General features: G+C 39.6%; 3 protein-coding genes across 5 annotated transcripts in view; 2 read left to right on the forward strand and 1 right to left on the reverse strand.

The window, feature by feature from the left end:
* Positions 1–2,998, forward strand: part of LOC148351615 (pleckstrin homology domain-containing family G member 3) — a 41,222-nt gene extending 38,224 nt beyond the window's left edge. The window contains exons 18-19 of the mRNA XM_088354267.1: positions 180–1,449; positions 1,765–2,998. Of these exons, the coding sequence (XP_088210393.1) occupies positions 180–1,449; positions 1,765–2,360 (1,866 nt within the window). The 3' untranslated portion in view covers positions 2,361–2,998. The remainder of the gene's footprint in view (positions 1–179; positions 1,450–1,764) is intronic.
* A 2,349-nt stretch (positions 2,999–5,347) lies between these two features.
* xgb (x globin) lies at positions 5,348–14,001 on the forward strand. 2 transcript variants are annotated; one of them, XM_088354566.1, is made up of 5 exons: positions 5,348–5,642; positions 8,402–8,509; positions 10,659–10,779; positions 10,845–10,925; positions 13,650–14,001. In XM_088354566.1, exons 1-5 carry the CDS (start codon positions 5,470–5,472, stop codon positions 13,755–13,757), a joined length of 591 nt encoding a protein of 196 aa, XP_088210692.1. In that variant the 5' UTR covers positions 5,348–5,469; the 3' UTR covers positions 13,758–14,001. The 2 variants fall into 2 exon arrangements, with proteins under 2 accessions (XP_088210692.1, XP_088210693.1); XM_088354567.1 differs by having other exon boundaries at positions 5,503–5,642; positions 8,313–8,509.
* Positions 13,795–18,205, reverse strand: srp14 (signal recognition particle 14). Of its 2 annotated transcripts, none has more exons than XM_088354569.1 (5): positions 18,045–18,205; positions 16,721–16,793; positions 16,537–16,649; positions 14,477–14,509; positions 13,795–14,409 (listed from the first exon to the last, which is right to left on the reverse strand). In XM_088354569.1, exons 1-5 carry the CDS (start codon positions 18,066–18,068, stop codon positions 14,320–14,322), a joined length of 333 nt encoding a protein of 110 aa, XP_088210695.1. In that variant the 5' UTR covers positions 18,069–18,205; the 3' UTR covers positions 13,795–14,319. The 2 variants fall into 2 exon arrangements, with proteins under 2 accessions (XP_088210695.1, XP_088210694.1); XM_088354568.1 differs by lacking the exon at positions 18,045–18,205 and adding an exon at positions 17,286–17,373.
* Between the last annotated feature and the right edge of the window lie 451 nt (positions 18,206–18,656).

Consider the following 18,656-nt stretch of genomic DNA (forward strand, 5'->3'; position numbering starts at 1 on the left):
TCTAAATCTTACCTTTTGTACTCGAGCGCTGCTGGCGGCCGTTAGAAAAATTACATAAATTGGCCGCATCACTGAATAAGCCGCAGGGTTGAACGTTTGGGAAAAAAGTAGGGGCTTATAGTCCTGAATTTACGGTACTTATTTCAGCTCTTTCTGCAAACACATTTCTTGTATTTTAGATTGATTCAGATGACGCTAAAAGGGAGAACATCCACCAACTGTCCAAGTCAGAAGGATGTCACTCCCCAGCACAAGACTCTGTTGAGACTTCTGGAGAAACGGGGGACGATAGGGAGAGGAAAAGTGACTCGTCTGGTCTTCAGGTGGAGGATACAAGCATGACAATGAGCAGTGAAATCTCAGAGGAGGAAGGCGAGGAGGGGGTCGTGGCCAGGGGTAAGAGCATCCTCCCTTGCTCCGTGCTGGACCGAGCGAGCGTAATCGCAGAGCACTATATCACCAAGCGTAGCAGCCTGGTCTCCGAAGATTTCAGCACCCTGCCATGCTCCTCACCCTTGTCTCACAATAATGTTTTTAAGAAACCTTCCGCTCGCACAGACTTTGAGAAGTCTTTTCCGGAATCTCCGGGAAGCCCTGAGTCCGAGCCACATAGGCTTGAACCCGCCCCTTCTGAGGGGGAACGTCGATCCACCCTCTCCAAAAAGGATCTACTCCTCATCCACAAGATCAGGAGATACTACGAGCACGCTGAGCACCAGGATGCCAACTTCAGCATCAAACGCAGAGAAAGTCTCTCTTACATCCCGGCGGGTCTGGTCAGGCACTTGAGTCGACAGTTGAACAGTATTCCAGACCAGCAGGCGGTCCCTGCCCACAGAAAAGTACTCTCTAGGAACAGGCCCACTTCTTGGGCTGTCTTTGACCTACCGGGCTTGGAGAAGACAGTTGAGCCTCAGGGATCAAAAGAAGAAAAGGTCCGATCGCTCAGCATCACGGAGACTTCCACGACAGATGAGGAATTCCGACCTTCGTCAGAGATGGTCAGCGTCTGGCAAGATATGGAGTCGGAGGAGGAATCCCAGCAGAATACTAAGGCGGAACACACCTTTGAGTTTTTGGACTATTCCCCATCGAAACTCCTAAAGCAAACCTCCTTGATTCTTAAAGAGGAAACAGAAGCCTCACCTGATGTCCAAGCAGAAGAGACAGACTCTGCTCAGGACCCCAAGCAACTTCTAACTTCTGTCTCTCAGGGGAAGAACTTGGCCCAGCTCCCTAAAATCATCAGCTTCAGAACCTGCGTGGAGGAGGACCAGATACTGCAGGACATGGGCAAAATGAAGAACAAGGTGTTCCAACTGGCACGCCAGTACAGTCAACGCATCAAGAATAACCGGCCCATGGTCTGGCACAGGAACCGGGAAGCCTCCAGTCAACCCGCATTCAAGAACATGCCTGTTGTCATTGAGGAGAAAGTAAGGAAGAAAGGTAAATTATTATTATTATTATTTTTAAAGACTTTGTCAAGTTTACATTTGGGCAAGACTTCCACTGAGGTCAAAGATTGTATCTGATAGCAGAGCACCCCAGAGCGCCAAGGCCTGAATAGAGAACGCTCTAGATCTTGCTGATTTCTTTTCGCTATTGAAATCACTGGTACACCTGAATTTTCCGGGTGAAGGCTCCACGCAGCAACATAGGGGGCCATTAAATCAGAAAGATAAGAGACGCTTTGCTGTTATTTTCAGTCCTTTTGTTCTCCTTAATTTTCTTTTTGCATTTGTATTTATGCCTTGTGTGCAGGTAAACCCAACTTGAGACTGCCATTGAACACTTGTGAACAAATGATCATCCATGAGTCCAATACACTGAGTCCAGTCCAGACTCCGAGTTCTGCAGCCAGCTCCCGCAGCACGATGACCGATCCGCAAAGTCCGCAGGTGGAGAATTTCCACTGGCCGGATGTCCAAGAACTGCGCTCCAAGTACAACCCCCTCTCACCTGACACAGAATCCTCAAACGGATCGCTGGAATGTCCTCCGGTTAAATGCGATTGTTTCTCTCACGGGGACTCCACTCTGTGTCTCGCTGAAAGACCTGAGTCCTGGCTTAAGGACAGGGCCGACTCTGCTCGGCCCTGGTCAGAACATTCGTGCAGGACAAATTTCCTGGATTTTACCTTTGGGACTCTGCCGCTTCATGAAGTGCAGAATTTACAAGAACCCACGCGGGCCTACAGTCCCAGCAGTCTGGAAATCGAAGAAAAGCAAATGGACGACGTGTTTGAGGACGTATATTCCGGAAACTCCACCGCTGAGAGCTCGCCGAAATCGCTGGACAGCAGCAATCTGGTGAAGAGTTTACGGGAGAAGTTCCAAAGTTTAAGCACCAGCTCGTGAACGCTATATCCGTTAATGTTTATCTTTACCACCAGAGAACTTGTTTGGACCATGTAGTCTGCACAGGACTCTGGAATTGTGAAGGGATCCAATGTGGGAAAACAATGTATTTAAAAAGATGCTGCAATATTTGTTATTTTTTCCCTGACTCATTGGATGTAAATAATCCTCATTTTGGTATCAGTACTATTGTGACGAAAGCCTCCTGTTTTGCTTTTACTCAATGCCGGTAGTTAAACTATCACTGATGAAGCATAAAAGGAAGTGGGAAGATTATACCTCAACTAAAGTAACTGTACACCAAAGACTTGTTTCTCGGCCCTTAATACAAAACTCGTGTTGACAGCCGTAATTTGTCTTAACTGTTTTCATGCATCACTGGAGCTTTATCTTTTTCCGTAAATGTTTTTTTTAAACGAGTAATATTTATGAAGCTGTATTGTATTGCAAATGTTAGCATGTGGATAGCAACTGGACAAATCTTTCTATTACAGAATATGAAGTTTGCATTTGCAATTAAAAAAAAAAAATCCACATGGCCAGGGCATGAACTGTCGCTCGTTATATTTTCTGAAGCGTTTTCATTTCAGAAAGCGGCATTCATGAATAAACTGAATGTGTTTGTTTATGGTCTCGAATGGACTGATTTACTGTATGTTTGCACAAATTGACGCATCAAGGTGCTCCAGCGGCAGGCCCTGTTCTCTTTTCCACTTCAAATACTTATTATTCAGGTACATTATTTTCCTGCTACCTAATTGTCTTATTATTGTCATACCAATGATTGAAGCGATTTTTAATTGTTTTAGTTATTGGAGCATAATGCCTGGAAAATAAAGGCTTAAAAGGGAAAGTTGGGATATCCTGGCAACCAAGGGAAGCAGCTCTCTTTTAAAAGGTAATGGAACTCTTATTTTTATAGATTGAACTAAATCGGCTGAGATGTTGGTTAAATTATTATTCTGGTGATACTGTAAAATGTGCTAGAGCAAATCATTGTGCCAACTATGTTTTTAAGATGTTCAATTTGAAAGGGACAGTGTTTATTATTCGACCACTCGATGTCGCTGTTGGTGAGTGCAACAGAAAACAAGTGCTAACAAGCACAGACATCCACTGAACCGAAGCATTTCTATTTTTTTATTTTTATATCTTGATTTTTTTTGGGGGGTTGTATTTTTTGTTTACCAGTAGCAGCAAGATGGCGGACGATTATGTCAACTCTAGGTGAGGCTCGTGACTCAGAAAGTTTGTATGACTGCTTGAAATGCTTGCATTTTAATGTAACCTTTTCAAGGTTTGAACCGGGATGAATTTTGGGCCATTTGCTTGTAAATCCTTCTAATTGTTGCCCTGTTTCTCGGCAGTCTGACTTGTTATATATGAACAAAAACAAGTCAGCTTTAAAATGACACAGGCAGGGCTGTATATTGATTCACAGTGCATGTCTGATTTTAATGGTACTGGAAAAAATGGAAAATTGCCTTTTGCTTAAGAAGTGCTTGAATTGGGACGTTAAAGATGAATGCAGAATTGACGACCGAGTATTTTGAAAATACACATTTAAATCATAGTCCGTGTATCTTACTCTTTTTCAATGAATTTATTAAGCTGCGTGTGTGCGCAATTGCGCACTACCCGGAGCTTTTCCGCGCACAAGAAAATCTAGCCAGCTCACAAAAATCAGGGCTTTAAAATGCTAATTAAGAAGCGAATTAAGTCAAAGTTACAGTGCATGAAGGTAAAAATACAAGGGTTCCCCTGACGTTGTGTTCTAAATGTGGTATTTTGAAGTCAAGGTCGAAGTAGAACGAAGTTGAGTAAAGTCAGTAGAGTTTTTTGAGAACCGGCTTCTTTGGCTCGGCTCACTAAAAGAAACTGACTCTTTCGGGTCCTTCTTTCATCTCTTTATGATCAAATATTATGTAAAATTCTGCACAAAATGACTTAAAGGAAGGGGGAATAAAACAAAAAAGAAAAAATACCAAAATGAAAAAGTAGTGAAAAGCTGAGAAAAAAAAAGAAACAAAAGGGAGATAAAAAAGAAAAGAAACAAAGGAAAAAAGGTAAATAGAGAACAAAAACGAAAGGTAACAGCTCGGAAAAAATAAACACAATGAGATGTTTTTTAAAGAAAAAAAACATGGAAAAAGAAAAAGTTTGTGTTCCATTCAAATAATTTCCAATTATACCAAGTCAATCTTGTTGCCAACATTGTACTTCCACTAAAAAATGTGATTAAATACAGTTGTGTATGGTGCAACCGACTAAATGAGCCCCCAATAATGTTGATATTATGCGACAAAAAATACTAGGAAAAAAAAAGAAATGGAAATCTTGTGAAAGAATTGTTGTAAAAACAAATGACGTTTGTAGGCCGTACAACCTTTGCAATAATACATTAGCCAATTCATTCAAAAGTGAAAAAAAAATTGCATTGCCGAAAACTCAGCAAAATGTTTGATAATTAATTATCTTGCCACACTTGGGATTTCTGTTGCTCACTGTTGTTTCAAGCGTTGCTCACTGACTGTGTGAACGCGCAGACCCGTGGAAAATTAGAGGGAACATTGGTGCGAAATATCGCTAACTGTACCTTTAATGTTATATGGTGTTTTGAAAGCAGACCGTACAAAGGTGTACCGACATAAAACGTTTTGTGATTGAAACTACAATTTGCCCACATACAAATTGTTAATCGGCACACTGTAAAAGAAAAGCCTTTTCTGTTCCTTTTCGACATTTACATCGTATTGCTTTATAATGTTCGTGCACAAGTGCTTTACGACCAAATAATTATTTTGTTTTGACGTTGAAGCGGCGCTCGCCCAACAAACCAGAAACTCGTGCGTCAAATTTTCTGACGGTAAGTTGCGCTGCACCGGATGTTTGAGTGAAAAGCCCGTCACCGTAAAGGCATGTGTATTCTCTTAGTATTTGATGTATTTTATTTTGAAGTACCCACCGTTAGGCGAATGTGGAGCACGCGCAACTGCGCACTTTGTGTGCCGCTGGTTGACAGCACGGATGCTCCCGTCTAATATCCATTATTTAGAAGACTTTTTCTTGCTTTTGTTGCCGGAAAAACGGGTTGTTTTCTTTATGAACAATGGGTTGTGCGATATCTGGCTTGCCTGAAACTGCAGAATTTGGAGAAAGGAGATCTCGTGGAGAGGGAGGAGAAGGCGAACATCCCAGTCAAGAACAGATTAACATCATTAAGAAGTCTTGGAAAGTTATCAAAGACGACATCACGAAAGTTGGCATCATCATGTTTGTCAGGTAAACCTGATAGTTTTGTATTTTTTAAGTGATATAAATATCTGAACATACTTGGCAAGACCTCCGTCTGTTCCTTTAAGTCAATTCTGCTGCTATTTTTCTACATTTAGATTTATTTTCCTTCTAAATGTCATGAGAGATCGTTTGAATAATTTAAAGGGACAGTGTGTATTATTTGACCACGAGATTTCGCTGTATTGTATAGCGCAGGAGCGTCAAACTCTTTCGCTCGGGCCACAAGGTCGAAAAAACCTACTCTGACAGGGGCCAAACTAGTAAATAAATGGCATAAAAGGCGTGTCTTAGCTGGAGGGCTTGGGCTGTTTTGGAGGCTCACAATTACCGGTAAGTTAGGGTTCAGGGGTGTAGGATTCGATTATTAATGGGGGTTTTTCCCCCTCAGTAATTGTTTTCCTTTAATGATATTCAATCTCGACTGTGAATCTAAAAAGAAACAAAAAACGATTGAATAATTTTCACAACAGTTTATTGAACTGAGGAAAACTCATGCAAACTAGAAAGTAACCAAAAAAAGTCAAGTCCGCAAGTAGATCAGGCTGTCTGACCAACGGTGATTTGTTAATTTTGTGATGTGGTGTTTGATGCAGCACAATTGAAAAAAAAAATAAACTGGAAAAAATACAAACTAATTTCAGCTGCCGTTGATCACGGGGGAAGCCATAGCAAAATGAAATGAAATGATCTGCATTTATATAGCGCTTTTCAAGTCAAGACTTCCCAAGGCGCTAACTTGCTTATTGGGGGTATTAGGGGTTCAGTGTCTTACCCAAGGACATTCGGCATGTAACGGAGGAGCCGGGATTCGAACTGCTAACTCTTGATCCCAAGACGAGGTCTCATAGGTTATACTTCGACTGAAATACTAAAAATAAATACCAATACATTGTACTATAATATGAAAACCTACTAGAAAAATACAAAAATACTCCCTACAAGGGGATTACAACAGAAATGTTACAAATTACACCTATAGCGATACTAAAAAAATATCCTATAGAAATATCACAAAAATACTACCAAAATAAAACCACAGTAACACTGTACTACAAAAATACTACGTACATATAAAAAACATTCTAATATGGAAATACTACAAAATTAAACAGAGATAGAACAAACATACTAAAAAAACACTACAGTATTTTGTAGTATTACTGTAATCACAAAAGTACTTCTACAGAAATACAACAAAAAAATGTACTACCATAATACAAGAATGCTAACACAGAAATACTACAACTGAAACACCACAAAATACAACTACAGTAACAAATAGCAAAAAACTGCAATGAAAAAAATACTACTGAAATACTAAAACAATACTGCTATAGGAATACTTCAGAAATACTTCTACAGAAATACAACAAAAAATATCACTACCATAATACTGCAGTATAATACAAAAATACTACTACAGAAATACTAAGTACAGCCACAGTAATAATAAAAAACAATGATAAAAAAACTACAGAAATACGAAAATAATGCAACTATACCGGATATGACGTCAGGAAAATATATTCCGGCGGGGGAGATATATATTTTAAAAATCACCAAAAATAAAATCGTGATATACATACACGAATCGAATTTTTTTCCCCACCCTTAGTGAGACATGACTACACGATGATGCACATATTTTGTTTACTTTTAACGGCGAGTATTGATTAATTCGTGGGTGGCCAAGACCTGGGTTTATTTGATTAGCTCCGCCCATTTAATGTAGCAGCTGTGAAAACGCAATTCTCTTTGTAAACAGGAAAGCGTTCCACTCCACAATTGCAGCATTGAAGTAAGCCCTCGTATTATCGTATCGAATGGAATTTACTGTCCGAGGTCAATGTTGAAGCCGCGGCTGCTGAATGTAGAGCAAAAGGGGTCTAGGTCACTTGGCCCCGGGCCCAATTATTACTACATGACCGCATTATGACCTAAGAGTGTTAGCCTGGGAATGGAAGAGCCTCTTGCGGCCGAGCGTCGCCGCGACCGTTAGCATAAAAGTTGACTTTCATTTCCCACAAAGATGTTTTCTGGTGCAATTTGAGGTCAGATAAGAGCTATGCTTGAATATTTATGATGCCAATCTAAAGTCCAGCGATGGTTTGCTGTAGGGGTGGGGAAACCACAGCCTGCGGGCCATATACCGACTGTCAGGCTCTTTAACCCGGCCCACCCGACGTAAATGTTAAAATATCACGCGCGCGCGCACACACACACACACACATAATCTTTCTCTCGTTGTCTTTCTTTTTCCTCTGTTATCCCTTTTTTTCCCTTTCTCGCTCGCTCGCTCACTGTTTCTCTCTCCCCTCCCTGTTTTTCTTATTCTTTTTCTTTCTCCTTGTCTTTCTTTTGTTATTCTTTATACTTTCTCTTTCCTTATTTTTTCTGCCCTCCTTTTTTCCGTTCTCCCTCTATTGTGCTTTCTCTTCTCTCTTTCTCCCTTTTCTCTCTTTTCACACTCTCTATTTCTCTCTCTCATGCTCTTTTTCACTCAGTTTTTTCTCCCGTTTCTCTCCCTCTGTTTTGTCTTTCCTTTTTCGCTCTTTTCTTCTCTTTCTTACTTTGTCTCACTTCTCTTTGTACCCCCCTCTTTTCCCCTCTCTCTCTTTTCCCCCGGTCTCTTTCTTTCTCTCCTAAATCTACTAGTTTGGCCCCCGTGAATTTTGTTGTTGTAGCATCTGGCCCCCAGCTAAAATGAGTTTGAGAGCCCTGATCTACGTGGTCTTTGGTATCAGGCTCTTCGAGACCCACCCCGAATGCAAAGATGTCTTCTTCCTGTTCCGGGATGTCAAGGACCTGCAGGGCCTGCGCACCAGTCGGGAACTCAAAACACACGGATTAAGGTCAAGCACAAATTGATGTTCTGGTTCATTTTATTCATGCATGTTTTAATCCAAAATATATTGACTTATTTCTTTATTTTACATCGAACATTGTGCTAAAATATCATTTTAACAGCATTTAGCAAACGATAAATACAATGACAAGAAATGGTGACCGTAGATGTCTTTATCAATTACCAAAATTCTAAAAGACACTTTTTTTCATGATTCCGTTTTGTCCAACATGGAACATTAACGCAAACTAGTGGCAGAAAATTACTTAACCCTTAAACAGCAATATACAGTATACGTGAGAACTTCACGCTCCCGGAATCTTTTATGTTTTGGGGGTTTCACACTCCAGAGGCGTGTTCAGGAGAGTGAGCGATTGCTATCGCGAGCTATCGCTAGCTTCTGAACGGCCAGTGATTATTGAGCGCTCGCGTGCCCGAGTAATCACGGGAGAAAGACCGCTTACTTTGATTTCCAACATGGCGTCGACAGTGCAGAAGATGGAGGATCTCACCCTGACGAGTGCTGTTGGCGATGTAATATATCGTCTTACATTGCCTGGTAATGTTTGTGAACAATGCAAGACAGGTATGACCCTTCCACTGCGTTTAGGATAACCTTAACTGTGTCAATATGCGAACTGTCGCTCATATCAGCCAACTCGCTCAAAGCAAGCTGTAGAACGAAATCCATTGTACTGTCGTCGGCCATTTTGGATCAGTAAGGCAATCACAGTGAGCGATTACAAAACGTTCAGCAGTGCGCGGCAAGCGATTATCAAGAGACTACATGTCTGATCACTCTCCTGAACACGCCTCTGGTTCATATTCCTAAAGCAAGGGTGGGCAGACTTCGGCCCGTGGGCCACATGCTGCCCGCAGGCTTTTTATTCTGGCCTGCTGAATGAAAAATGCTCGAAGTATAATGACAATATATATTTTAGTGTAAATCATTAAAAAAATTTAGTTGGGTTTTTTTATGTCAGCACTGTCACCATTTTCAATTTGTGTGCCTACTACCATAATACTACTAAACTACATATCAAATTTAGTGACCTAATAATTTATTTAGCTTTCATTCTAAAAAGAAAAAAATCATGACCCTAAAAAAACTATAATACAAATGGTAAATGGTCTGTGTTTTATTTATATAGCGTTTTTCAAGTCAACAAATACCTCCCAAAGCGCTTTACAATGTGCTTCACACTTACCCATTCACACACACCAATAAGGAGTCAGTCATGCAAGGCGCCTACCTGCTTATTTGGGGCATTAGGGATTCAGTGTCTTGCCCAAGGACACGTCGACATATAACACAGAGTAGCCGGGAATCAAACCTGCAACCTATTGACCCCAAGACGAGCGCTCTACCTAGTACTAGACAAATATAACTACAGTCGTACAACAAAAAGTGTTACATTTCGTGCTTAAAATGGGGACCGAATAAGATATATTGTGCTTTTATTCTGAAAACAAAATATTACTACAATATTACTCTAAATAAATACTACAACAGAAATCCGACAAAACTGTAGATGTACTACAAAAAAATAGTAAAACGGGACTAGAACAAAAAAACATCAGTAATACGACAAAAATACTACCGAAATACTACTGTAATACTGTACTACACAACTAAATATCAAATGTAGTGCTTAAAAAAAGACTTAATATAATTTTGTTTTCATTTTGAAAACAAAATACTGCAGAAATACAACAAAATACTACTACAGTACATTAATACTATAATACAACTACAGAAATACAACTACAGTGATACTACAAAACTAAATATCACATTTAGTGCTTATAACAGGGACTTAATGTTTTGCTTTTATTCTGAAAAATGCTGCTGTACATAGTACAGAAATACTAACACTACTACACTAATACTACAATACAGGGATGCTACTACAGTAATTTTACAATAAAAACACTACAAAAAAAATACAGAAGTACTACAAAAATACTACAGGAAAACTACAAAAATGCATGTACAGTAATACTACAAAGCTAAATATCAGATTTAATTTCAGGGACCTCATATTATTTTGCTTTAATTGTGTGCCTCAAAAACAAAAAAAGCAATTTACAAAATAATGAATTCAGGTAATTGCGGCCTCCCAATGGATGAAGACATTTTTCCCTTTCTATTTTAGAGTCATGTCGTTTATTGAAAAAAGTGTGGCCCGGTTGGACCAACCGGAGCGGCTGGAGGCACTGGCCGTGGAGTTGGGAAGAAGCCACTACCACTACAATGCCCCTCCCGAATATTACAATGTAAATTGCATCCATTTCCTCCAAAGGTTTGGCTTTTAGGTAAATATTTTGCGTCCCGATTTTAGTACATCGGGGTGGAATTCCTCGGCGCCGTGCAGCCCATCTTGAAGGACAGGTGGACGTCTGAGCTGGAAGAGGCATGGAAGGTGAGATGAAGGAAAGCCAGTGGGCCTAGATGGGCGCTATGGGGAACGCCCTTAAAAACTTCAAACAGCGCCTTAAAGACAATTGAATGGCTAGCAAGAGCAAGCTTGTGCAACTAGAAAAAATAGCTAGCAGAAGAAGCGGGATAGCATAAAGTGGATTATTCGAAGGGACACTGTTGAATTTGACCACTAGATGTCACTGTATTGTATGGTGTCAAGATCTCCAACAGCTGAGAGGGCCAAAGGACTTGTTATGAAAATAGCTCACCAGTGCAGGTCATTATTTCCTAGTAAAATGTCATTTTAAGTGGTTGACCGAGCCTATTGCACCCTACTTCCAATAATTAAGCTGGTAATGACATAGTAACAACATAGTAATAACATGAGTTTTTGGAAATGCATTTAAAGGTAAATGGTCTGCATTTAAATAGTGCTTTTCAAGTCAATGAAGACCTCCCAAAGTACCTTACAATGTGCTTCACACTTTCCCTTTTACACACACTGGGGCGGCATTAGCTCAGGAGGTAGAGGTCTTGGGAGCAAGAGATTGCAGGTTCGAATTCCGGCTCCTCCGTGTTATATGTCGAAGTGTCCTTGGGCAAGACACGGAATCCCTAATGCCCCCCAATAAGCAGGTCAGCGCCTTGCATGGCTGCTATTGGTGTGTGTGTGTGAATGGGTAAGTGTGAAGCACATTGTAAAGCGCTTTGGGAGGTCTCCATTGACTTGAAAAGCGCTATATAAATGCAGACCATTTACACACTAATTAATCGATAGCAGCGTCAGCGATGCAAGGTAACTACCTGCTATCCAGGGCATTAGGGATTCGGTGTCTTGCCCAAGGACACTTCGGCATATAACATAGCAGAGCTGGGAATCGAACCTGCGATCTCTTGATCCCAAGGCAAGCGCTCTACCTCCTGAGCTAATTGTCAAGACAGGGTGCCCTGTGCACTCATTGGTAACAAAAAGAAGCTCTCGTCTTTGAAAAGGTTAAAAACCTCTGGTGTAGTGTAACCAAAAACAAGTGCTAACAAACACAAAGGATATTTCAAACTATGGCGACTCAAAGTGACCAACCTGCAACTTTTAACTTCTAATTTTTTTTTCCAGCCTTTTCAAAGTTTTTGGTTCCCCGTAGCAACAAGATGGCTGACAACAATGTCAGCTCCCTTTATAAGATATAAGGCTCACTGCCTTATGTTATGTAGAATAGATACAAATTGCTCAACCAACAAGTATTTGGAAAAAAATCACGTTTGTAATAGTTTGTATATTTTTTGATTATTATTCAATTTAGAATTGTTTTTAAAACACCAGTTTGTAATATTTGACCACCAAGTGGCTCTGTATTGTCTAATGTGAACGAAAATCAGCACCAACTTAATTACTCAATGTTAGTAGCACTCAGTGATTGTCTCTGACGTTTTGTCCCCAACTGAGATAAACTGTCTGGATTCAATTGACTTTGGCTACATCTTGAATTGGGATTTTAGGCGAATTTTACAGGATTGTTAAAGGGTTAATGGTCCTGGAGAAATTGAAAGTTTGTAAAAAGTGCTCGAGTTTGGCCACGAATAAGGTGTATGAACCCTGTTTAGGGTCTGTCACTCTAAAACTGTGAAATGTCAAAACTTTATTGGCACACCAAAATCAGTCTGAAAAGTTAGTACAGAAATGAAAGTGCCACAATTTTTTTAACCAACTATTCTGGATCAGACACCTCTGCCATAAACTCTGATCCCCCAAAAAAGTCCTCTTAACTCTGTTAGACGTAGTTAAAGAAACACATAAAAAAATATTTCAACCATTTACATGGTGTAGGCCAGAGGAGTCCAAATCCAATTTTCACCTGACATGTAAACGGCGGCCCACGCAGTTAACTTTCCTTTTTAATTTACTGTCGCCATGCTGGAAATGGGGTCGGCTAAAATTCTAATGGGAAGCCATGGGCAAGGTGGCCAAAGGGCTATTGCAATCATCTGGTAAAATTGTGAATTTTCCTTTTGTACTTTTTTCTTTACACCATCAACATTACTTGCGGGCCACATATAATATTATGATGGAGGCCACGGGCCAGTAAAAATTCGATCATTGGGCCATGCGGCTGCATCGGCTCGCTACAACGGGTCAGGTGTATCGACATTTCGTTCTGTGTACATTGTTACAAAGAATGACAATACAAAGGAAATTATTATAATTATTATTATTATAAATAGCAACGGAACTTTGGACATGCCTGGTGAAAATGAAATTCTTGAAAATATTATGAAAATGTTACTGTACTTGCTTATATATGATAAATCCAGTACAAGGTCAGGGTTGGTGCTTAGCAAAAGTTTTGCTGATTGTGAAAGTTCTGCACCTGTGGGCTGGGCTATTACACAAATATCCCACCCAGAATCATCTGAATATAGCACCCAATGACTGTTAATGTGAAGCAAACAATACCCAAAATTTCTACCACTTTATGGAAAAAGATCAAATTGTTGTAATAATACAACGTCTGGTCTCACAAGGTTACACATTCAGCTCCAACCTACAAAGGTTTATTTTCCTCTTGCTGAGATTGAGTTTTTCCTTGCCCACATGTTGGTTTAAGATCATGGGATGGTGCCATTGTAACCTGTGCAGTCCTTTCAGATATTTTGTGATTAATGGCTATACAAATGTGACGTGACTTAAAACCCAAACACATTCCCTTTTGTGTTTGCACATCCCCAGACAATGTTTAGGTACATGACCTGCCTGATGAGGCGAGGCTACGAAGACGAGGACAAACAGAACCAGGCAGCAGTTTCCCCTAAGGAACGATGCGACGAGAAGACCTAGTGTTTTGAGGCGATTTCCACCGAACCAAACACCTCAGTGGCATTTTTTTCAACAGCACTTTATTAATCAACATAAATTCTGGCGCCGACCCGGACACTCTGGATTCTCCCCCCGAAAGGTGCCTTTCAGTACATCCGTAAATGTTGAGCAATTCTTCAAAATGGCATTCGCGTTTTAGTCAGAAAATGTCCTTTCCGTTATACAAGACACTTCATTACAAAAATAAAAAGCTGAAAAAATGTCATCGTGATTTAAGTCATTCAAAACATCCCTCCTGCAAAACTGATACATTATGAAACAAAGTCTATACCGAACAAAACCTTGACTGCGTTTTAAATTCCAATTTGAACATAAATAGATTTTTTGCTCCCAAGTTCCATTTGTGAAGTACAAGAACCACAAGGACCCCCTCCCCCCAATGGCACGTCGCTATGATAAAGTAGCCAAAGCGGTCACCGGGTTTGATGAGCAGAAGCCGACTGAGGAGTAGGATACACTCGCCTTTTTCTTGGACGGCCACATAATCATCAGTTCATTTGTGTTAAGCCTTTCAGTCCACGGCTCACTGGGTGGCTTTGCTCTTCTTGCTTTTGCTCTTCTTGTCTTTCTTTTTCAGGCCGTCGATGTGCGCCCGAAGAAGATTGGAGTACGCCTGAAAAGGGTTGCCGCGGTTAGTCATTTTGCAAGGTCCGCATGACAAACTTTTGTTTCCAACGTACCATCTGAAACTTGATGACTTCTTTGGTACTGACCTGAGGAAAATGTAGAAAAAACAAATTGACTGAAAGTAATGAGACCGAGACATATGGTACATTCACATGCAGGCAATAATCGGATTGGAAATCGAATACTGACGATATTTCATGATGTAAAGCCATCCAAAGACGCACAATGTTCTAATTACCGTAGTTTCTAGACTGCAAGCCGCAACTTATGTCGCACAATTTCAATAATGCGGCTTATACAGAGGTGTGACTAATCCATGCATTTTTTTCTAATGTCCACCAGGAGCTCTAGCAGAAAAGGTGGGAGAGACTTGTGGTGTCTAGGAAAACACAAGTCACAACCAGAAATAAACACCATGGAAGAAAAGATTAACATACACTTCCTGCATAAATAAAATTGGCATAAACTGACCCTCGTCATGGGACATGCATCTCGGTCATGTTCAGGTTATGTATGTACAAAATCTTTTTTTCCTTTAAAACCGTATTGGGTGTGGCTTATTAGTCTGGATATTACGGTACTCATGCATTTGGGTCATCTAATTGTGCACATGCAGTTTTCCTCATCTAAGATATGTTTATGACTCAAAGTACTATGGTATTTGTGGTAAAGATAAGAGGAAACTCCGACTTACTTTCCTTATGTGTGTTAGTTGATGCCTCCAAGACAAGTGGTAATTTTCTGCCCCCATGGCAAAAGTGCCACAAGTGCATCGATCCATAAACATTTTTATTCCCCATTTATTTTTTCTTTTCAATCATGCTAGAACAAACCTCACATCAAAAAATAAACTAAGCATCTGAAAATAAAAGGGAAAACAGGTTGAAGCAACTTTGGACCCTTCTCCAATTAATCATTTAATGATTATAACATTGATTGAATCACGATTTATATTTGACAGTTTGTTTTTTTGGCCTACCTTTCTCTTCCTTACCGTCTGACAACAATATAAAAAACCTGAGAACAAGACATTCTCTCATGTAAATTATAAAAAGGGAAAAAAATGGTGCGTGTTCAATTGTTTTTGAATTTGTCCAGGTCTTCAACTCTCTTATTCAGCAGTGTCTTCATTTATTTGACGTATCTTTTGAGCCATTTCACCATTCTGGATAACCCAGTTGAATCCATCCATTTATGGTGTAAGTCTATGCTTTGTACGATCACATCTTGTAAGTACAGCAAGATTCATTATTGAATAAGGTGACATGAATGAAATCATCATCAATATCCAAAGATAAATGCAGGAACGGTTACAGACGCTCCCCTACTTACAACCAGTCGACTTACGAAAAATGGTAGATACGAACATTTTTTCGGGATGTCAAAAATGATCCGGAAATTGATGTCAATTAGATTTTGTATTGTGTTCACCCTTTTCCGGGTAGAGGACATTACTTTAGTGCTTCTTTCCGCCGCTAACGGCATGTGGCGCTGTGAGAGGTCACCCTGCATCCACTTCAAAGAAGAAATCCTCTTCCTAGTTCATGTGTATATACTGTACTAAGTCTTCAGCCCACGAAGAGCTTTGACATTTTTATTGTTTAATATGTCGTACATCCATTCAATATGGTTAGTGTGTAGAGTTTAAAGAGGCGAGCTGTTTCTTTTGAAATGAAAGTGGAATAAGAAAGCCGGATGTGGTTGAGAAAATGTTTGGATCGCTTTTTTGGCCATACTAACACGGAGGACCTATTGAAGGTTATCTTACAAGAATAAGTTAACTTCATTTATCTGTATAGAGCATATTTTATGAAATGTTTATTTTTTAGTACAAGACAATACAGGTTACTTATAAAAGCCTTAAACATACTTACATAAACGTTAAACATACAACATATAGCACTGAAGCACCGTACGAACAAATTCAAAGTATTTGCGTATTGACAGTGCTACAGCTTCGCCCTTGTAAATCGAATACTCAAATGCCATGCAAACGGTGCTATTTGTTGTTCTTTAGACATGTAAACAATTCATTAGGATTGCTACCGAAATCTAATATTCCCGTTGTCAGGGTACTGCCAACATGTAAATGTAGTCAATTTTTGAAACTCACCACTGTGCTAATTTTCTTCTTGCCATCAGAAGCTCTGAGAAGACATTTGTTGTCTGCGGGCTCGAATGACTCAGAGTGACCTTTCCTTGGTACTGGCTTAGTCCTCCCGTCATCTGAAGGACAAAACATCACTTGTTACAGAGTGTTGTATGGCTGGGAAGAACTACGCAATCTAGCAACTTACACTTTTTCAAAGTAATGACGACACTACCGGAGGCTCGACACTTCTGGAACAGACGGGTGAGCTCTGTGAGGAACTACAAGGACAACAAACCAGGTTTTAATGACAGACAACACAAGTAAGACGTTAAACTGCCACACACACACACAAAATTCATGAGAATAAAAAGTTGGAAAAAAAAACCACAAATTTCGCGTAAATACAAATGTAGTCTGGACCATTCTTTTTTTGAAGCTAAGCTAAACTGTTGAGCATGACTTCTTTAAATTGCCCCAATCTCTTATGCAATTCCAGGTGCTCAATGTATGTGTGCAGAAGATATCATCATTAGCAACATGAAATCATCAGCAAGATGTGACAGATTGATCTAGTTTAATTGAAACAGTGACTTGCAGAGCTTCACCTGTCATCACGGAAGAATACAATTTAAAATATATGAAATAATTACATTTATTCAGCGTTAAAATGTTTCATATAACTTAACAAATTTGGACTTCCTTTTTTAATTCACTGAATTTTCACATTGTAAATATTATTAATATACTTAGGGTGTGGTGTATTACTTAACTGAGCATCTGCAGTGAGGCATGACATTCTCTTGCCTCATTGTAGAGGGCGATAGTTAGACCAAGTATTCTGATTTGACGCACACCTAAGCCCCAAACAATGGATTTAGTGATAGTATTAGCAAGCTAAGAGTAAGTCAAGCAGTCCAATATTTATTTTCTCGTTGCAAGGACTCTTTTTAAATAATGGGGAATATCCAATCTACAGATTAATTTTTAACGGGAGCAACACATTGACGTTTATAAGTTATGGTAGACAATACAATTTTTTTTTATGCTAGTTTTATTTTTCTTGCTCAATCACTCAAATACTAAATATATAGACGTATTTGTGTATCTTATGTTAACCAATTTAATATCCATTACGGAAATGTTATATTCAAACGATTGCAAAAGAAACAATTGAGATGGGCTCATATGACGCTTAAAACGAATAGAAGGGCGCAGAATTTAAATGATACTTCCCCGTCATTGTTCCCATTTATGGGGTTCTAACTAGAAATTTTAGCAAAGTTTACACATTAAAAATAATGAAATTTTTAGATTTCTACTTTTAAACATTATGCATTAGAAAAACTATAGTTTTTGAGTGGTGTCAGGGTTTAACGAGTAAAGTTTAGTCACTAAAACTACGTATATTTATTAAACCATTCGGATATTAAGGAGGCGCGCTCCGGTGCGGAAAAGACACGTTTCCAATGAGACGCATTAAATGAATTAACAGAAACGCAAATGTTAGAGGATAAAAACAAGCCTCTTACCGAGTCGTTTTCTAGTAGCACCATGTTCGAAACCCCAACGAGACGTCGCGTTAGCACAGTGGCTGAATGCACACGTACTACTGGTGGGACACACTTCCGCCCTCTTAGTTTACACTTCCGGTAACTTCGCCCTCATTGACCACTGCGCCCACTACAGGCGCGGAGTATGCACAATAAATGCACCGCGCCAAGGTGCAGTACATCGCTTGGTCAATTTTCCATAGAGCGGAATTTTAAAAATTGATATGTTACGAAAAAAATTCGAAATACCAAATAGGAAGAGCGTCAAATTATTGACATTGGGTAATTGTAACCCCCCTATGTTGATTCCAACATGCATTTTCTTTGTTATCTTGACCTTAGGTGGAGTAATCAATAATTGGATTACCGTACTAAGCTCAAAGTAACATAACACAAGGTATGTTTGGTTCACTTTGTCCTGCTATAAACACCTAACAAAGAAAACCATAGCGAGGACAATTTTTCCTGTTATCTGCATTCAAATCAATTGGTTAATATTCAAACATTTCATACAACATTATTTGTTTATTTCTGACATACATGAAGAGTAAATGATTTAAGGAAATGTGATTTCTCCGTGGAATCAGAAAT

This window comes from Urocampus carinirostris, chromosome 15 (assembly GCF_059441175.1).
Source record: "Urocampus carinirostris isolate Australia breed hairy pipefish chromosome 15, RoL_Ucar_1.0, whole genome shotgun sequence".
NCBI classification, from domain to species: Eukaryota; Metazoa; Chordata; class Actinopteri; order Syngnathiformes; family Syngnathidae; genus Urocampus; species Urocampus carinirostris.